We start from the raw sequence: 19816 nt of genomic DNA on the forward strand, positions 1-19816 counted from the left end.
GTTGCTCCATCTTTAATGGCACAGGGGCAGCCTCCAGCTGCTCTGCTTCCCTTTAACCGAGCAGCGACAAGTAGTTTGAGGTGACCCTGTTAGTTCTCGAACTTTAAGTTGCCTCCCAGAGAACCCGCCTCCTCCCCAGTTGCCCAACACCCTCTCCCAGCATCCTCTCAGCCAGGGTTTCCAGGGAGCCGCTGGACTGTTCAGAGAGGCCCTTTGATATCTAGCTTGGTTTCAAACACCTGTCTGTCCCTTCCTCGCCATCTTGGAGCCACAGGGCTGGCTGTAGGGTGTGGGGGGATGTGGGGTTCTGAATCAGGTGGTTCGGGCTGGGAGAGGAGGCAAGGTTCTGCCCTCTGTTCCCCAGAATCTATCTCTTACGGAGCAGAGGCTGCAGAAGGTGAAGCGGCCGCTTCAGGCCCTTCTTCTGGCCCAACTGTTCTAGGTCAGACAGGCAGAATGAGGTCATCTCTGGGCTTTCCACGGCAGGGTGAGCACATCTGTTTCCTGGCTACCCAGCTGAGCCCTCACTTCGGGCCTCACACTTTTGGTGCCTCTCCTTCCTTCCTGTCTGGCTGAGCCTCTTTCCGGGGCTGACTGTGCTCAGGGTAAGGAGGAAGTGTGGCCTTGCCAGCTGAGCCATAAATGCAGCCCTTTCTCAGCTGAAGGCCAGAGCAGCCCAGGAGGTCATGTTTCAGGAAGGATGTGTGAGGGAGAACTGATCCACAGTCCTAGTGGACCTCAAAGACTCCCTAAAAAAGAAAAGAAAAAAAAGGAGGATCTGTGTGTGTATACACTGACGTGCCTCTGTGTGTGTGTATGTGTGTGTGTATATGTGTGTGTATGTGTGTGTGTGTGTAGTGTGTGTATGCATGTGTGTGTGTGGTGTGTGTATGTAAGTGTGTGTGTATGTGGCTGTGTGGTGTGAGTGTGTGTGTGTGTATGCAAGTGTGTGTGTATGTGTGTATGTGTGTGTGTAGTGTGTGTATGCATGTGTGTGTGGTGTGTGTATGTAAGTGTGTGTGTGTTTGTGGCTGTGTGGTGTGAGTGTGTGTGTGTGTATGCAAGTGTGTGTGTATGTGTGTATGTGGTGTGTGTATATGTGTGTGTATGTGGTATGTGTATGCATGTGTGTGTGTGTGGTGTGTGTCTGTAAGTGTGTGTGTGTGTGACTGTGTGGTGTGAGTGTGGGTATGTGTGTGTGTGTGTGTGTGTGTATCCAAGTGTGTGTGTGTGGTGTGAAAGTATGGGTATGTGGTGTGTGTATGCAAGTGTGTGTGTGTGTGTGGTGTGAGAGTGTGGGTATGTGTGTATGTGTGTGTGTATGTGGTGTGTGTATGCATGTGTGTGTGTGTGTGTGTGTGTGTGTGTGTTGTACTCTGGTTGTGGAAGGCAGTGCCTCTGCCCTGTCCTCTATCTGAGTACCTGAGCATGGAATGGACACTTGTGGTCATCTCAGCAGCGGATGGGACATGTGAGCCTCCAGTTAGCTGCGCAGTGGGATCTGCTTATATCCATTGCGTTTGATAAATGTGTGTGTATGTGCATGTTGTGCGCGAGTGCATGTGTGTATGTCCCTAGGCTCATTGACACTTCTCTTTGGCTGGTCTTAACCTGTAGGCAATGAGCCCATGGCTCCCCTAGACTTACAGGCCATGGCTGGAGCAGTTGGGGCTCAGGATCCCAGGAGGGTGGCATGCCGGCATTTGGAAAGAATAATTTTTTTTTAGCAAGTTGCTCTCTACTTAGCTCTTTGAACAACAGGTTGGTATTTGGGCTGCAAAATAATTAGAAGGTCTTTTGGCCCAGAAGACAATGGAGTTTTGCTGGACTCACTGTTTAGGATGGGATGTTGTCAGCATTTCCATTGGCCGCTGTGGCCAGAACGCAGTGTTCTCTGTGACTGGGATTCCTGGGTCTGTAGTGATTCTCTTGCCAGTTTTACAGAGGGCGGGAGGGATGGCTGTCCTTCTGGGGCTCCCTCTGTTCCCTTCTGAATTCTGAAGCCCTAGTGGGTGCTCCAAGCTGGTGAGGCTCTGACGCTGCACTGATCACTGTCCTGGGGAGGGGGTGACATAGAGGGGAGGGGCAGCCAGGGTACAGGAATGACCACGTCAGCTACCCGACAGCTGTAATGGCCCAAATGTTGTCATGAAGTACCAGGGAGCAGAAGTCTGTCCTCCGACTGCCTGTCATGGAAGACATCATCCCAGTTAGGGACTAAGAGAAAGGGGAAAGTATGTGTTTGGAGGGAGACAAGGCTCAGGGCTGAGGCAGGCTTTGGGAAATCAGAACTGAGGTCTCAGGAGTTAACACAAACCTCTGATTCATCTCTGATTCATTCATTCATTCATTCATTCATTCATTCATTCATTCACTCTTATTCTCTCTCTCTCTCTCTGAGACCTGGAACTTGGCAATTAGACCAGGCTGCCCGGATGGGGTATCCTCCTGTCTCTCTACCTCCTAAGAGCTGGGGTTACAGTTGTGTGTGTTGTATATATGGTATGGTGTTGTGGGTGTGGTGTATGTCCTTGTTAATGGGGATACATGTTGTGGTAAACATAAAAAGGGGTGGAAAGGTTCCCGCGCGCCCCCTGGCGGTCAGGCTCTTGCTAGTTCCGGCTCCAGCAGGTCACTGGAACCAGCGCTCATTTATCTCACCAGCTCCACGCTGTCCCCAAGTCCTCTCTGACCCAGGCGGGTTGCTGTCACGCGTTTCACACAGAGACCGCCTACCTCGAGGCTCTCTTACCGTGGACTCTGCTCACATTCCCAGCATCCACCCCCGGTCTCAGTGGCCGCTATCCTCTCGTAACTCCCTGCTGCTGCTCTGTTTACATTCCCAGCATCCGCCCAACCCGTTAACATCAAGACTCAACGAACTGCAACCCGACAATCAGATTTATATGCTAAATTCTCAACCCACGATACATCCACACAATAAACTCACAACCGATTGATAAGGATGTAAACCGCCCACCTAGATAAGGTACATTTGCCTACAGAAATCCATCCCAGCTACCTTGGCAAGTCAAGACCACCCGGATCTGGGTCATCCTTCTCTGTCTCCTCTTTTTTTTTTTTTTTTTTTTGGTTCTTTTTTTCGGAGCTGGGGACCGAACCCAGGGCCTTGCGCTCGCTAGGCAAGCGCTCTACCACTGAGCTAAATCCCCAACCCCTCCGTCTCCTCTTGATTCTCCTTCCGTCTCCTCCTCTCTGCCTTACAAAAACTTTGTCCTCGACTTATCTTTTTTACTGTCCAGTCATGGCCTTGACCTAACTGGTGCCAGCCCTCACCTGCATAGAGACATCAACCCACAGAGACACTTGCCTGTGTCTACACCATGCAGAGACCAAAGGTCAACACTCAAAGATGTCTTTCCTCATCTTTAATTTTTGGGAGTGTGTGTTAGATTTATTTACGTTACGGGTACGGGTGTGTTCTCTGCATCTGTGTGTTTGTACCACATCTGTGACTGGGGCACTGATACTCCCTGAAAATGGAGTTAGGTAGGCTTGTGAGTGCCATGTGGGTGCCGGGAACTGCATCCTGGTCCTCTTCAAGAGCAGCCAGTACTGTGGAGTACATTTACGTCATGAAGATGGTCGCCTTGGAAAACCTGCCCTTGCAATCTGTTGGTCTGACCCGTGGCTGAGAAAGCCTGCTTTTCTAATCCATTTATTTGAAGTTGGCACTGACAAGGTTACCTGGTACCTGTTGTACCTTTTGCCAGTTCCACTGTGTCTTCCTCTTTAGTTTCCCTGAACATGAAGCTCACCAATTGGTTCCCTTGGCAGTGAACTGCAGGGACCCTCCTGACTCTGCCTCCCAGCACAGGGACTGCAAACATGTGTCACCACACCCGGCGCTTTAACCTGGGCCCTGAGGGGGTCAAACTCCGGTTCTCAGGCTTGCACAGCAAATACCTGCTGAGCCATCTTCCCAGGCCTGTAGCTAAGATTCTTATCACACTTATGTGTTCCAGGTTCTATTCTAAACTGTTTATACGGATGCTAACAAGGACCTTCTACATGGGGCCCTTCTAGCCACCCCCTTAACTGAGGGGGAAACTGAGGCATGCAGAAGTCAAACAGCCCGTAGAAGGTTACCCAACCAGCAGTTGATGTGGCCAGGTTTGGACCTGAGGTGACAGGATTCCTGACTGTTCCTATTTCTGCAGGGTAGCGAGGTGAGGACTCAGACCCCATAGTCCACTGCGTGAGATGAAGAGATAGGTGGCCTTTGTGTCACAGCCAGTGTCTTAGTCAGGGTTTTACAGCTGTGAACAGACACCATGACCAAGGCAAGTCTTATAAAGGACAACAGTTAATTGGGGCTGGCTTACAGGTTCAGAGGTTCAGTCCATTATTACTAAGGCGGGAGCATGGCAGCATCCAGGCAGGCATGGTGCAGGAGGAGCTGAGAGCTCTACATCTTCATCTGAAGGCTGCTAGGAGAAGACTGACTTCCAGGCAGCTAGGATGACGGTCTTAAAGCCCACACCCACAGTGACACACCCACTCCAACAAGGCCACACCCACTCCAAACAAGGCCACGCCCATTCCAACAAGGCCACACCCCTCTCCAACAAGGCCACACCTTCTAATAGCGCCACTTCCTGGGCCAAGCTTATACAAGCCATCACAGCCACTGAGGCCTCAGGAATGCGTTGGGAATGTGGGGACATGGATACTTGGCTACTACAAATCCAAGTGTCATTCGATAGTGTTTGGAGTACCTGACAGAGTCACACTGATATTTTGGTGTCAGGTGACTTGCTCTGTAAGCCCTCTCTCTAGAGGGACATGCTATGTATCTTTGGCACTAGGACAGTCACCGGGGAGCCACCAAGGCTGTGTCCCCAGGACCTGCACTGACATGCTGTCAGACGTACAGTGGGGCCTGCTGCTCTGCCAGCAGAGGGCTGGTCTGACTGGGCATCCGCAGAGCAGCACTGACTTTCTTTTGATTTTTAAAGACAGGGTATTGTGTAGCTCAGGTTAGCTTGAACTCCCTAAGCTGGTGAGGATGACCTGGGTCTTCTGATCTTTCTGCCTTCATGTTCCAAGGACTCGTGTTATGGGAGTGTCCCACCTTGCCTGGCTTGGGATCATGAGTTTTCGTGCTGTGCCTTTGATAGGTGTACTCACAGATGTCCAGCATGTCCTCCGTGGGCAGCTCCTACAGATTCAATAACATACACTGTTTTCTCTTCTCTTCTCAGGCAATGGGCATGGCTCGCCGCCTGCAGTAGCCCCTCAGAGGCGGCGGCTGACACGGAGACCAGGCTACATGAGAAGCACAGCCAGTCCTGGGATCGGGTTCCTGTCTCCAGCAGTGGGCATGCCACGTCCGATCTCAGCGGGGCTGACAGGCCAGGAGTTCTACCCCTCACAGTCCAAGGCTAGACAGTGCAGCCTTGACCTCAGAAGCCACTGCCAAGACTCATTGGTGGGCAACCCTTTTCTCAAGGGCTCCCTTGGCCCTGCTGTGACCTCTGTGGGCCACCTGCACCCAGCCCAGGGCTCTATGAGAGAAAGGATGGTGCACTCTGGGGTTCATTCCGGGAATGACAGAAGACAATCCGAGAGGCTGACTGGGGACAGTGGTTGTCGGCAAGAATTTTTATCTTCAGACAGCTCTAAGTCTCTGGCTTCTAGCCTTGATGTAGCTTGGAGCAAGGGATCGAGGGGCCTGAAGACTGTGAGGCCTCTGGTATCACCGGCGTCGAATGGCCCCGTTGACATCCCATCCCTTCCTGGGTTCCAAGACACCTTTACTTCCAACTTCAGCTTCATCCGACTCTCCCTCGGTGCTGCTGGAGAACGCGGAGAAGCAGAAGGTTGCCTGCCATCCAGAGAGGCCGAACCCCTGCATCAGAGCCCCCAAGAGATGGCAGCTGAAGGATCCGGCTCAGACAGGCCCCACGGGGAGCCTCGGCATCTCTGGACCTTCAGTCTTCACGCTGCTCCGGGCTTGGTGGACTTGGCTCAGGGGACGAGGAGCAACAGGCAACCAGAATGTGGCATGGTCTCCTCCTCCGATGCTGGCTTCTCTTCCCAGGATGCATCCCCCGCTGGAGGGCGGAGCGACCAGGACGGAGGCTGGGCGGATGCCCATGGATGGCACGCTCTGCTCAGGGAATGGGAGCCTATGCTGCAGGACTACCTACTGAGCAACCGCAGGCAGCTGGAGGTGTGTGTCCTTCAGAAATCTGTCACCCCCAGCTCAGTGTTGGGTGGAAGCGGGGAATGGGCAGCTGATGGAGTGCTGGTCCCGGAAGCTGCAGTGGATTCTGGGACGGCTGACTGAAAAGATGTGGTAGCACATCTGTAGCCTCCACATCTGAACGCGCATGCTCTGTTCTCCGCTTTCAGGCTGTGTAGCTTAGGTGCGGGCATGCCCTCTCTGATGGGGCCCATGCTTCGCCACAACCTTTGACCTGCAGTGTGGTTTGTTCAGGTTAGGACACTGGGGACTGGCAAGATGGCTCGATGGGTAAAGGCACTTGCTGCCAAGCCTGACTACCTGAGTTTGATTCTCCAGAACCCAGAGGGTGGAAGCGGGGAGCCGACTTCTGTAAACAGATATCTCCCCTCCCTTCACAGTAAACAAATGTAATAAAGTAAGACACTGGGAGAGTAAGGGGGGAACAGCCAGCTCGGGTTTGGAAAGAGTGAGACGTTAGGAGGGGAGAAGTCTGATTGCACAGGCCCCATCCCCTCCTACTTTGCTTCATTGTCCCATGGGCTATGTGGTCCTCCTACTAGGAGACTGTATGTGTGTGCACATATGTGTATGTGTATGTGGTGTGTGTGTGTGTGTGTGTGTGTGTGTGTGTGTGTGTGGTGTGTCTGTGGTGTATGGTATATGTGTGTGTGTGTGTGGTGTGTGTATGTGGTGTATGGTATATGTGTGTGTGTGTGTGTGGTGTGTGGTGTATGGTGTATGCGATATGTATGTGTATATGTATGTGTGTGGTATGATCGGGTGGGTATGAATATGTGGTGAGTGTGTGGTTTGTGAGTGTATATGTGGCTTGTGTGTGAGTGTGTGTGTTGTGTGTGTTTTTTGGGGGGCTGAGGACAACCTTGGGTGTCGTCTTCACTTCTGCCATGGTGCTGGAGTGCACTGTTAGGCCAGTGGGTCTCAGGGACTCTCCTGTCCCCTCCTCCTGTGAGGTGAGATTACAGGCATGAGTCACTATGCCGTTTTCTGTGTGAGCTCTAGTGTCAAGTTCAGGTCCTTACACTTGCCAAGCAGGCGCTTTACTGACCATTCATCTCCTCAGCATCTGGTTTCAGTGTTTAGAAGCAAGACCTGGTCACAGCCCGTTAGGAAGTTGTTCTGGCAAGGAAGGTGTGGCTACCAGTGGCTCCCCACTCCCTTGTTCTCATCTTCCCCACTCCTGTGCTGGAATAGAACTAGGACTGTGTGCATGCTAGGCACACATCTCTGAGCTACATGTCCAGCCCAAGACAGCAGCTTCCCTGAGATGGAGGCTTCAAGCGGGGCCACGGTCCTTCCTGAGCTGGCCACTCTGGAGACTGTGGTCTGTGCCTGGCTCCTCTTGGCTCTTACTTCCCACGTTCACTCACCCTCACTGTGATGTTCTGAGGGTTAGAGCAGAGGCCATTCGGCCTGCAGTCTGTGTTCCCTCTCCCCACAAAGTGCTTCATGCTGTAATGGCAACACTGTGGAATCTGTAATGTTCTAAGTCTTTCTGGGGAGTTCATGCTTAAGTTGTGTTTCTTTGTGCAAATGACTTTTCTTTTCTTCCTTAAACACGCATTTGGCATTGGCACACATTGCTTGCTTGCTTGTGCGTGCGTGTGTGTGTGTGTGTGTGTGTGTGTGTGTTTGAAAAATAGTTTAAATAGAACTTCACTTTTAAATTAGTTTCCCTATATAAAAACAGTATTGCTTCTCAGGAACTTAACTTTTTTTTAATTTTATTTTTTTTATTTGTCTGTGTGTATGTGTGCATTGTGGTTCTTGTGTAGAGGTCAGAGAACACCTTGTGGGGGTTTTGTGGGTTCTGGGGACCAAGCCCAAGCTCTCGGACTTGTCTGCATGAGCCTTCACCCTCGAGCCATCCCATCCGGACAGCCCACCTTTGAAAATAGTTCTTAGACGCTCGTAGGTTTCACAAAATGAACTTGCTTGAATTAGTTTGTAATTTCTGTTTTATGTTTCCCCTTCACACCAACACAGGTCACTTCCTTGATTTTAAAGCTTCAGAAACTTCAAGAAAAAGCGGTCGAGGATGGCGATTACGACATGGGTGAGTTCGGAAGCTCTTCATAGACAGTTTTCATCTTTCTCCCTGACCTCTGTCCGGACCTCTGTCCCCGCTTCTTGGATTCTCTGCCTCCTTCATCCCGGGAGTTGTGTGGTTGACTCTTGTGGGGGTCTCTGTTCTGGGGCAGCTGGCTAGCCTGCTGCCCTGTGGTCTTTGCTTTGGAGCACCAACCTCTCTGGTAGGTTGAACTTTATTGATTGGCCAGGAACAGGTGTGGAATCTCCTCTGTAGGAAGTACATCAGCTACATCCAATATGGCACCCACGCTGTGCCTGGCAACATGGGGGGAACAGGGGGAGGAGGAGGAAGAAAATGCTAGTCCTGTCTGTGGGATGGTGGTGGTGACATCATCACGGGGCTTTCTGGCTTCATGCTCTCCACACGAGATTCAGAAACGAGTTCTATTCAAGAGATGTCAGGCAACCCAGAGCTTGGAGTCGTACCCTCATGATTAAAAATATCCAAGAGAAGGACAAATTATAATATGAGGCTGGGGTGGACGGGGAGGAGCTGGTCAGAGGCCATGGAGGAGCCGAACAGGAGTGGGGCTAGGAAGAGGTGGAACTGACTGGGCCTGAGGTGGTGCTGACTGGGCCTGGTGGAGGGAGATGGGGAGTTTTCAGGGTTGGCTGGTTTGGAAGGAGCCTTAAGAATTCTGCTGGGTGTGGGGAAAGGAGGAGGCTTAGGATAACTTAGAGTTCCTCCAGACAGCTGTGGGGCTGACAGACACTCCTGCTCCTGGCCTGGTTTAGGATACCAGGACTGGCCAGGAGTACAGTGTGGAGCCCAGGACCCTCTGGAAGCTGTTGGCTCAGGGGTCAGGCTGCTGCCTAATTAATGCTTAGGCCTGTGCTGTGTTACTCCAACCACTATATCTCAAGCCATTGGAATTGCGGCCATATTGGCATCTGTGAGTGATTTCGGGAAGGAGCTTGTCAGTTCCTCTGAAGAGCTGGGGTGCACTGTCCTCTCTGTGTGCACCGCTGAGCTTCTCTTTAGAGAGTGAGAGGGATTGGGGGATAGAGGTGGGATTCTTCAGGTCCTCCTATACCTCTACCTGTAGGCCACCAGATTTCAGATGATGCTGGGTGAAGGATGAGTGCCAGAGGGAGTGGAAGGTATGGAGTGGAAGCGTCCTCCATGATAGCCCCTGGGGTCTGTTCTGCACCACAGGTAGAAAGAAGCCCCTATTCCTGGGCCTGGCTCACTGCTGGTTTGTCTGTAAGACCACCTTGGTTTTCATTGCAGCATTTCGTGAACTTGTTGTCACTGTAAGGGGCTGACTCCTAGTCCCTCCTCCTTCAGGACATAGTTCTCGTGTACCACGCCACATGAATGGGACCGTGCCTTTCCCCCACTTCCAGACATAGAACTTTTGGTCTTGGCTCTCCCAGTGGTCTTCTATCTGAGACGTCATTTCTATCTTCTTCTCTCAACATCTCTGTCACAGTTTAGGAATAAAATTATGATGCATTTATCAGGGAAGTCAGAAAGGGCGTCCACCTTCAGCATCCTTTCTGGGCACCCTCCTTCATTGTCTGTATTCCTGGACTCCCTCCTTCAGTGTCCTCCTGGCTTGTTCCTTGTGTGCTCAGAGGTTCTGGAGTAGGCCTAGCCCTCTACATTTCCTGTAGTCTCTAGAGGACTCAGGGACTGAGGTCTGAGGAATCATGGCTGTAAGATCCTTCCCCAGAGAGGCAGGCCACAGGGCAGTGGCTGGGAGTCTCAAGGGGGCACCTTTCTGGTTCACAGCAAGTCACATCCTGTTTAAGTCCTCGACTGGCGCACTTGGCTTGTATATTGAGTGGTTACGTGTCTGTGTGAAGTGTGGTTCTGGTCACTGGGCATTTAGTAAGTGCTTCGTGGGGAATCAAAATGTCTTGGTGCGACACTCTCACTGCTGACAGGCTGCTCGTGGCAGAACGTTTTTGTTTTGGGAGGTTACGTGCGTGGGAGGCAGATGTCTTCATCCTGGGATGAGACTCAACACTGACAGTTATCTGTGATGGAGGGACCCTGCCCCAGCTCGCTTAGGTGAGGTTTGAACGTCACCTGTCTCCCAGAGCGTCATAGGCTTCAATACTTGGTTCCCAGCTCGCACCGCTGTTTTAGAAGATTGTGGAGCATTTAGAAAGTGGAGCCTCGATAGCAGAAGTGGGTTGCAGGGGTGGGGGTGGGAGAGTCTTTGAAGGATAGACACCCCCCCCTTTGGGACTTGGTTTGGGTTCTCTGCTGTCTGGTCAGCTATGATCTAAGACCCTCAATTGCATGCTCTGACTGTCACCACCACCACTACCATGATGAACAGGAACCCAGCTGAAACCACGAGCCCAAATGAACCTTTTTTCCTTCTGCTAGAAGAACAGAGTAGCGAGAAAAATGAACAAGTACAGAGTTCTCATAGATCAATGGGATTCTGGGTCAATGGGTCCTCATCTACATTGAGCTGATGTTTATTGTGATGAGATTTGTCTTAATGACCCAGGGATATAACTTTAATTCCACCTAGTTTTCTCCAGGTTCCTAAAAACATGGGAAGAATTGTTGAGACTTATTCACATCCTGCAGATACTTTGTTTCTTTTTCTGTGTATAGACAACAATGTACTGGTTCTCCATCTTGGGGAAGGGTGTGTGGCGATTGTGTATGCCGGAGCACATGAGTGGGGAGGCAACAGGAAAGGCATATGCCCCCAGGTTTCTGTTCCTCTTTCCTCTTGTATGCTCAAGAGAAAGACGTGGTTGGCACAGAGTAGAAAGTTCCATGCTTTATCTCATTAAAATCACAGCAAGTTTACACTGCGATGTCTCCCGGGGAGACCCCCTAAGGACACTCACTCCTCCTATCTCTCTTGCCAGGGAAGCTGAGTTCTTGTTTCTTTTATGTTTTCTGCAGGCTGGGAAGGCCTGGGGGAAGAGATGTTTGTTTAGGGTCCCCCCCCCCCCCCCCCGCACCCCATAGACACTTCACACTTCCAGCTTCTTTACATTAATGACGACTGCCTGTGACTGTGGGACTGAGGGCAAGAAGGAGACTTTGGGAGAGACCACTGCTTGGATGCTGGGGTGTAGAGTAGAACCCTAGGACTCAGCTGAGAGGGAGGAAAAGATTGTCCACAAGGATCCTCCATGCTCTTGTCCCTGTATCAGTATCCCCACGGCGTACTGTAACCCTGACAGTCACTTCACGGGCAAAAGAGTGAGGTGGAGCCAAAGCCCTTTGGATCTTAGCCTCTTTGTCTGTCTCTCCGTCTCTGACTCTGTATCGCTCTGTCTGTCCCTGTATGTCTCTTTGTCTCTGTCTCTCTGTCTCTTTGTCTCTCTGTCTCTCTTTGTCTGTCTCTCCATCTCTGACTATGTATCACTCTGTCTGTCCCTGTATGTCTCTCTGTCTCTTTCTGTCTCTTTGTCTCTGTCTCTTTGTCTCTGACTCTGTATCGCTCTGTCTGTCCCTGTATGTCTCTGTCTGTCTCGGTCTCTCTGTCTGTCTCTCTCTGTCTCTTTGTCTTTCTGTCTCTGTCTCTCTCTGTCTCTTTGTCACTGTCTCTGTCTCTCTGTCTCTCTGTCTCTTTGTCTCTCTGTCTCTGTCTCTCTGTCTCTGTCTCTGTCTCCCTCTTTCTCTCTTTATGTTTAGTTCCGTGTATACAAGTATGTGGAAGTCAGAGGTTTCCTGGGAACTGAACCTGGGTTCTCTGTAAGAGCAGTAAGTGCTCTGAATTACTAAGCAGTTTTCCGGTCCCCAAACACACCTTAGGAGAAATGCGAATGTTGTGGCATTTTAGTGCTATTTCTATGTTTAGATGTATTTAGATGAGCAAATGCTCGCATCATGTTACAGTCGGTTACATATGTTTTTAAAAATCAAGTTGCCTACAGTGTTTAGCATAGCTGTGTGCAACACCTTGGAGCTGAGGGATCTTGCAGGCCTCAGCATGGGGCAGAGGGAAATACAAGGCTCTACCATGGAGCCCATGCAGCCAGGGCAGGCTGCCGTGTATGGCTCAGGAGATTATTGATACAGAAGACTATACCAGGGAGGCTGCACTGTGGAGCTGAGGGGTGTGTCAAACTGAACGGTGAAGCCAAAGGCTGCTGTAGACTGAGAGTAATGGTGGACTATAATGTGAAGGACAAGGGCATGGCAAGGGTAAGGTCTGGGCCACTTGGTGATGATAATGTACCCTATGGTAGCTGCACAACTCGGAGCCATCCCAGGATGCATACAAGACTATGTCTCCAAGTTCTCCTCTGGGCTGTATGAAGCAGGGTGTCTTAGATATAGACCTACACCTCTTTTTTTTTTTAAAGATTTATTCATTTATTATATATAAGTACACTGTAGCTGTCTTCAGACACACCAGAAGAGGGCATCGGATCTCTTTACAGATGGTTGTGAGCCACCATGTAGTTGCTGGGAATTGAACTCAGGACCTCTGGAAGAGCAGTCGGGTGCTCTTAACCTCTGAGCCATCTCTCCAGCCCTAGACCTACACCTCTTAAACCCACTCTCTCATACTGGTTTCCAGTTGCTTCTGGTTGCCAGTTACCCAGAGACTGTTGTCCTGCTCTTCTCCAGGAAGCAAAATGCCACATGGTTAGAATAGGAAATGTCCTCACAGGTTTGTGAGTGCAATGCCTGGCGACACTGTCTTGGGAAGGTTGTGAACTCTTACCAGGCAGAGCTTCACTGGAGGGAGCAGGTCTTGAGGGTTATATCCTGTGTCTTAGTCAGGGTTCCTATTCCTGCACAAACATCATGACCAAGAAGCAAGTCGGGGAGGAAAGGGTTTATTCAGCTCACACTTCCACATTGCTGTTCATCACCAAAGGGAGTCAGGACTGGGACTCAAGCAGGTCAGGAAGCAGGAGCTGATGCAGAGGCCATGGAGGGATGTTACTTACTGGCTTGCTCCCCTTGGCTTGCTCAGCTTGCTCTCTTATAGAACCCAAGACCCTCAGCCCAGGGATGGCACCACCCACAAGGGACTGGGTCCTCCCCACTTTGATCACTCATTGAGAAAATGCCTTACAGCTGGGTCTCATGGAGGCATTTCCTCAAGGGAGGCTCCTTTCTCTGTGATAACTCCAGCGTGTGTCAAGTTGACACACAAAACCAGACAGTACATCCTGGTTCTCATCTCTCTTCCTACGGCCATCTTCCTGCTTGGTGCAGTGATGTGACCCCGTAGCCTTGTGCTTGCTTCCCTGTTGCAGAGAAGACCTACTCCCTCCTTCGTGCCTGCCCTGCCATGACGGATTGTCTCCTCCGAACTGTGAGCCCAAGCAACCCTCTCCTCACTAAGCTCTTTCTGTTGCTATTTTTATTTTTAATTTTTGTCAGAGCCACTAACTGATACACGAAGTAACCGTTGATGGATGTCCGATCGTGACAGTGTCAAGAGGGTCTGTGTGCGGGGCTCTAGAAAAGCTCCATCCATTAGCTGAGAATTATGCATGTTATACTAAGAGCTGACCGGACCACACCCTACAGTTGAATTCACTGACTGACAGCTTCCACTCACAGAGCGTTCCAACCCTTCTTCTTTTCTCACAAAGTGACAGAAACAATTAACATATTTGACCCGAGACCCTGAAACCACCCTCGTGAGCTATGGAAAAATTGGTGATAATGTTTTTATATATTATTTTTGCTTTTCTGTATGTTTTCAGTTGAGGCATTGTGGAAATGGGTTCTGAGGCTTCTAGTGTCTCCCTTGCCTGTCTCTTTGCATGGGGATGGTTCAGTAAGTGCAGGAGACAGTGTGCCTGAGTGGTAGCTGCTGTTTGTCCTGCTGTGTGCTCTCGGGCTCCTGTTTACTCCAGGATAAAACAGGAGTATAACCCTGTTCCCCGGTATGGAAGGAATCATGATGGTGCTGTGTATGAGGCACCCGCAGCCCAGTGAGAGGAAGGATGGGCTCCCTTACTTCCTGTGTCCCATACACGTTAGAAAGCACTGGAAACTGTTGCTTCTGAATAACCAGTTATCACAGGAGCAAGGAGCGGGTAGGAGAGGATAATTTGGCTTCTTGCTTTCTACGCGGCAATAAGAAGCTCATTGCATATGATCTGACTTCTTTCAAGATGCAAACATAAATTGTAAATGAGATAAAGCAAACGCTATCCCAAAGCATGCAAATTACGGTGAAGCGTCTGAAGCTTGAATATTCTAAATATCTTAGTGAATGGGTTTTTCTTCCCTTCAGGGTAGGTTTCAGGATCTGTTATCTCGTTAATTTTATGGGTTGGTTTTTTTTTTTTTTGGGGAGGGAGTGACATTGAAGGACACTGAGGAAATAAATTTGTAACCTTGCTTGGGTTTAAGGAAGACCCAACATTGATTATTGTTGTGGTTAGTTTTAGTTTTTTAATTATCAACTTGACACAGCCTAGACTCATCTGACAGGAGAGATTCGGTTGAGGAATTGCCTAGATAAGACTAGCTTGTGGAAAGGTCTGTTGGGAATTGTTAACTGATGCTGGAAGACCCAGTCCACTGTGGGTGGCATCATTCCCTAGGCAGGTGGTCCTGACCTGTCTCAGAAAGCCAGCTGAGTATGAACCTGTGTAAGCCAGCCAGCCAGTATCCTTTATGGTTTCTCTCAACTACATCTCCAGTACCGTATCTGCCTGTGGGACAGCGTGCTTCCCCACCAAGATGATAATGGACTGAACTTCTGAAAGTGTAAACCAGAGTCAATTAAACGCTCTCCTTGTTAAGAGCTGCCGTGGTCATGGTGTCTCTTCACAGCAATAGAATGCTGACTAACTCAGATGGCTTACCTCCATTGTCACCTGACTGGATTTAGAGTCACCATGGAGACATGCTTGGGAATCCTTTTGGAGAGGTTTCACTCTGGAGTGATGTGGTGGCACCATCCTACAGGCTTGGGTCCTGGGCTGAATAAAAAGAGAAAGTGAACTGAGAATCATTGTTTAGCTCTCCTCTCCTCTCCACTGTGGAGTGGTCGTGTGCAGCTGCCTCACACCCTGCTGCCCTGCCCTCCCTCCACGACGCATCCTATGCCCTTGAACCCAGAAGAAACCCTTCCTCCCTGGCCTTGTTTTCAAAACAAGAAAAATACTGAGAAACTGAGCGAGCGTTAGCCACAAGCACAGACCTGGAAGAGCTCTTAGGTGTTCAGAGGCTACACAGAGGGTCTCACCTCACATCTTTGTTTTTTCTGCCCAGTTTGCCTTGTACCCAGCTTCCTGCCTCAGATGAACCGAGAGGGGCTGGCTTATTGCTAGGGAGAGCGGCGATAAACCAGGATGCCTGAGTGAAGGGGACATTTCGCACGTCATAATGGACAGACAAAGTTATTTTCTGTCATGGCAATGGATCGTCTGGGATGACCTTTTAAGGCTGATGACAGTGACGGGCGGAAGGGACAGTCTTCCACTTGACCTTTATACAGTGGGCCAGCTCGCGCCGTAATTTGGAATCCGTTGTTATTGACAGGCTTGGCAGAGTGCGGACTTGACAGGAGCTTGCCGGAGGGAGATGGGTACCAGCAGCGGCGGCAGCAGCGGCACTGTCAGCCTCGGAGTGCAGGAAGGACTTCCACGCGCCCAAGGGTGGCTTGAAATGATGCCCCCCACCCCCCTCGCTCAATGCCAGCACACTTAGCGTAAATTAGCTCCTCGGGGAGTTTGTTTTTGAAGTGAGATTTGCTCATAATGAGTTGTAATTGTCAAAAGCTTGGTTCTTCTGTCACCACCACTTGCACTGGCTTGTCACCCCCAACTGTCAGCTCTTGTCTTCCTTGTCAGGGCCGTGGTGGGATGGTTTCTTCTCGTCCTTTCTATCCCTTTATTTTTTGCCTTTCCCTGAGGTTTGTTCCCTTCCTGTACTTTCTACCACAGGAGCTTTCCCTGAGAGTCCCACGCGTGAGGATTGAAGAGTGCATTCTGCTTCTCTTTGCGGGCTGCTTCAGGGCAGAGTCTGTTCTGGGCATGGTTGGGGCAGGGGTTGCCAGTGGGCTTAGTGGAGGAAACTCCTCTTAAGGAGCGGTGTGTTGGGAGTTGGAAAGGTGGCTCAGTGGTTAAGAGCACTGGCTGCTCTTCCGAAGGTCCTGAGTTCAATTCCCAGCAACCACATGGTGGCTCACAACCATCTGTAATGGGGTCTGATGCCCTCTTCTGGTGTGTCTGAAGACAGCGACATGTACTCACATACATTAAATAAATAAATAAAATACCTTTTAAAAAAGGGCCAGTTTGTCCCTCTTTCTGAAACTATCCCCCTGGGTCACCTCTCATTAGCTTTTCCTGGGCCCACTGTGGGTCCCAGCTGTGGCAGTTAACCATGGGAAAGGGCCTGCCATCACGAGCTTCTGACCCTGCTCCCAGTTTTCTTCTCAAGCCTGGTATGTCATGATGGACAGACCACGCCTCTGAGTGCAGCATGTCTGCTGTGCTTTCCTGTGAAAGCACAATGTGAGAAGCCATGAGCAGATGCAGATAGCTTGTTGACAGAAAAGGCATCATCACAGGGTCTGGCTAGACAGTCTTGAATAAATGTTTCTGCTCCCCCGGGTAATGGTGGCACACGCCTTCCATCCCAGGACTCAGGGGCAGAGGCAGGTGGTTCTCTATGAGTTCAAGGCCATCCTGGTCTACATACAGAGTGAGTTCCAGGCAGGCTGTGGAAGTGTGAGGCGTCTAACGAGACCGTTTGGCTTTGTGCTCCGAGCGTGTGCATCTTCCCAAGATCAAGTAGATTGGGGAGATCGAGGGTACTGAGCCTTTAGATTGGGAGTCTGTTTACACCAAAGGGCGAGTGAAGACCTGGCTCCTCCTCTTTTTAATCACATGGGCTCAGGGAAGTAGCAAAAGCTTGCCCCCGGGATCAGGGTGGCTATGTATGCAGCTGGCAGTCCTGAAAGAGTTCACCTTACATATTCCCATGGCATTTGGCTCCACTGCCAGACAACAGCAGCAGCCACCACCACCACCATCATCATCACCACCACCACCATCATCACCACCATCATCATCATCACCACCACCATCACCATCATCATCATCATCACCACCACCATCACCACCACCATCACCACCACCATCACCACCACCATCACCACCACCACCACTACCACTACCACCACCACCACCATCACTGCCATCACCACCACCACCATCACCACTACCACCACCACCATCACCACCACCATCACCACCATCACCACCACCATCACCATAACCACCATCATCACCACCATCACCACCACCACCACCACCATCACCACCACCACCACCACCATCATCACCACCACCACCACCACCACCACCATCACTACCACTACCACCATCACCACCACCATCATCATCACCATGACCACCATCACCACCATCATCACCACCACCACCACCACCACCACCATCACTACCACTACCACCATCACCACCACCATCATCATCACCATGACCACCATCACCACCAACACCACGACTACCACTACCAACACCAAAACAAACAAAACCAACCAAGCAAGACAGCAAATGTGCTTGAAAGGTCATGCTGGGAAGCCAGGTGCCCTGGGAAGCTCCAGCCCCACACAGGGGGAGTCTGTCCTCCCTGCAGCCCTGGTGATGGCTGTACTTGGTGGAAGCTTGACTTCATAGAGTCCAGGCACAGCCCTCCAGGACAGCCTACCTGGGGGAAATCACAGTTTCTGTGGGGTTTGGGACACTGACTACATGCTCCCTGCCTGGTTACTGGGCCCAGAGACAGATTCTCCTTGTTCCGGTGCTGGGAACTGAACCTGGATCCAGTGAGAGAATAGCTAGTGCTCTTCACCTTGGAGCCCCCTCTCCGGTCCATGTATCTCCGTAAGGAAGGAAAAACAGTCTTGAAAAGTTAATAGAGAAGTCACACGTTGGTGCCCGGCTGCCCTCTTACACCTTTCTGGTCACTGTGACTGAATGTGCAGACGAGCAGCGTTAGGGAGAAATGGTTTGTTCTGGTTCACAGTTCCTCAGTCCGTCATGGTGGGAGGTACAGCAGCAGGTGCCGCTCACAGCCGCTCACAGCCGCTCACAGCCGCTCACAGTGCATCCGTGGTCAGGAAGCAGAGACAGATATTGCTGTTCAGTTCCTACCTCCTTTTTATTAGTCAGTCAGTCAGGGTGGGTGTTTCTACTCAGTCAAACTCTAGATAATCCAGGACAGCTTGACAGAGGCATGTCCTCAAGGGGTTCTGCGTCCTGTCAAACTGACAGTCGCTACTAACATCACATGGACAGCCCCGGCTCTTAGAGTTGATGCAGGGGAATTCAGTGGTCAGGGATAGTCTGGGCTGTGCAGAGGGACCCTGTCTCAGTACAACAGAAGAAACTGGAGAGAGCTATACCCCGGGTCCTTCAGGAACATAACTAAGGCCCTGTCTCTGATGGTGACAGTACATGCTCACTGTGAACCCTGGGCAGGTAGCATTCACCAGCCGATCCAGGTCTGTAGACTGCTAACAGTCTTCCCCGTGTGATGGGGTCGGACACATTGGCCATGGCAGTCTTACCAGCCTGCATCTGGCCCAGCTAAGTGTGAGCTGTTACTTATGGCCCCATGGACTACACTAACACTTATTCAAACAGACCTCTCTGATGGTCCACCCAGAGCAAACCTTGAGAAATCCTGACTTCGTTCTGGTTTACGACACAACTTGGTCTGGTGATTTTGTCCCATCAGTGGTGTCATGGTGCCCCTAGACACTGTCCCTCACATAAGAGATTTCTCTTGCCTCTCTCTCATCCTTGGCGGGTGACTTTTGTAACCATAAGAGCTCTGCCTTTGTCCTTCCCTCCCTTCTTCCTCTAGAGAGAGGAAGCTGAGTAGGCTCTGTCTTCTCCCCCCGAAAGACCCCTCGTGCACGGTGACATGCTTGCTGTACCTAGTGCCAGCTCCTTAGTCGTACCGCATGCTTGTCACCACCCCCTAGTTTCTGTTACCGACATTGTGCTCACGTGCATGACAGAATTTAGTTATCCATGTGCCCCACTCTTCCTTTCGGGGCTTTGTGACTTCCAGGTGGCCTAGAACCGAGACCTGTGCTACCCGTGTGTACCTGTGTGGCCTGAAAGAGGTGGGCATCGATAAGAGTGAGCGTACATCTTACTTACGAGAAGTGAAAGCACCGGGCAAGGCCATCGTCAACCCCTCCCTACGGGACGGTCCTTTGGGTGTGCCTCATGTCAGAAGCTCCATTCTGTCAGTTAGCTTTTGTTTCTAGGACCACAGAACCCAACAGAAACAACTTGAGGGAGACAGGATTTGTTTCGGCTCATGGCTTCTGAAGGTCTCAGCCCTTGGTGGTTTGCTTGTACGGTACACCAGGGCAGTGGGGGCTGCAAGTGAGGCAGGGAGCGGCTAGAGATGAGGTATTCATAAAGACTGCCCTCTGTGAGCTATTTCCTCTAGCTATGTCTCCTCAGATTCCTAGCGCTCCCCTAGAATAGCTCCACCAGCTGGCAATAGAGTGTTTCAGACAGAAGCCTGTGAGGGATACCTCATAA

General features: G+C 50.8%; 1 protein-coding gene across 13 annotated transcripts in view; it reads left to right on the plus strand.

Moving 5' to 3' along the window:
* Disc1 (DISC1 scaffold protein) overlaps positions 1-19816 on the plus strand; it is a 209423-nt gene that overhangs the window by 30082 nt on the left and 159525 nt on the right. For all 13 annotated transcript variants that reach the window (XR_010060006.1, XR_010060007.1, XR_010060004.1 and 10 more), the window contains exons 2-3: positions 5226-6196; positions 8216-8285. Coding sequence is in view for 8 of the 13 variants with exons in the window: in XM_063278076.1 (XP_063134146.1) it covers positions 5226-6196; positions 8216-8285 (1041 nt within the window). In the remaining 5 variants the exon portion in view is untranslated. The remainder of the gene's footprint in view (positions 1-5225; positions 6197-8215; positions 8286-19816) is intronic.

The sequence above is a fragment of the Rattus norvegicus genome, chromosome 19 (assembly GCF_036323735.1).
Source record: "Rattus norvegicus strain BN/NHsdMcwi chromosome 19, GRCr8, whole genome shotgun sequence".
Classification (NCBI taxonomy): Eukaryota; Metazoa; Chordata; class Mammalia; order Rodentia; family Muridae; genus Rattus; species Rattus norvegicus.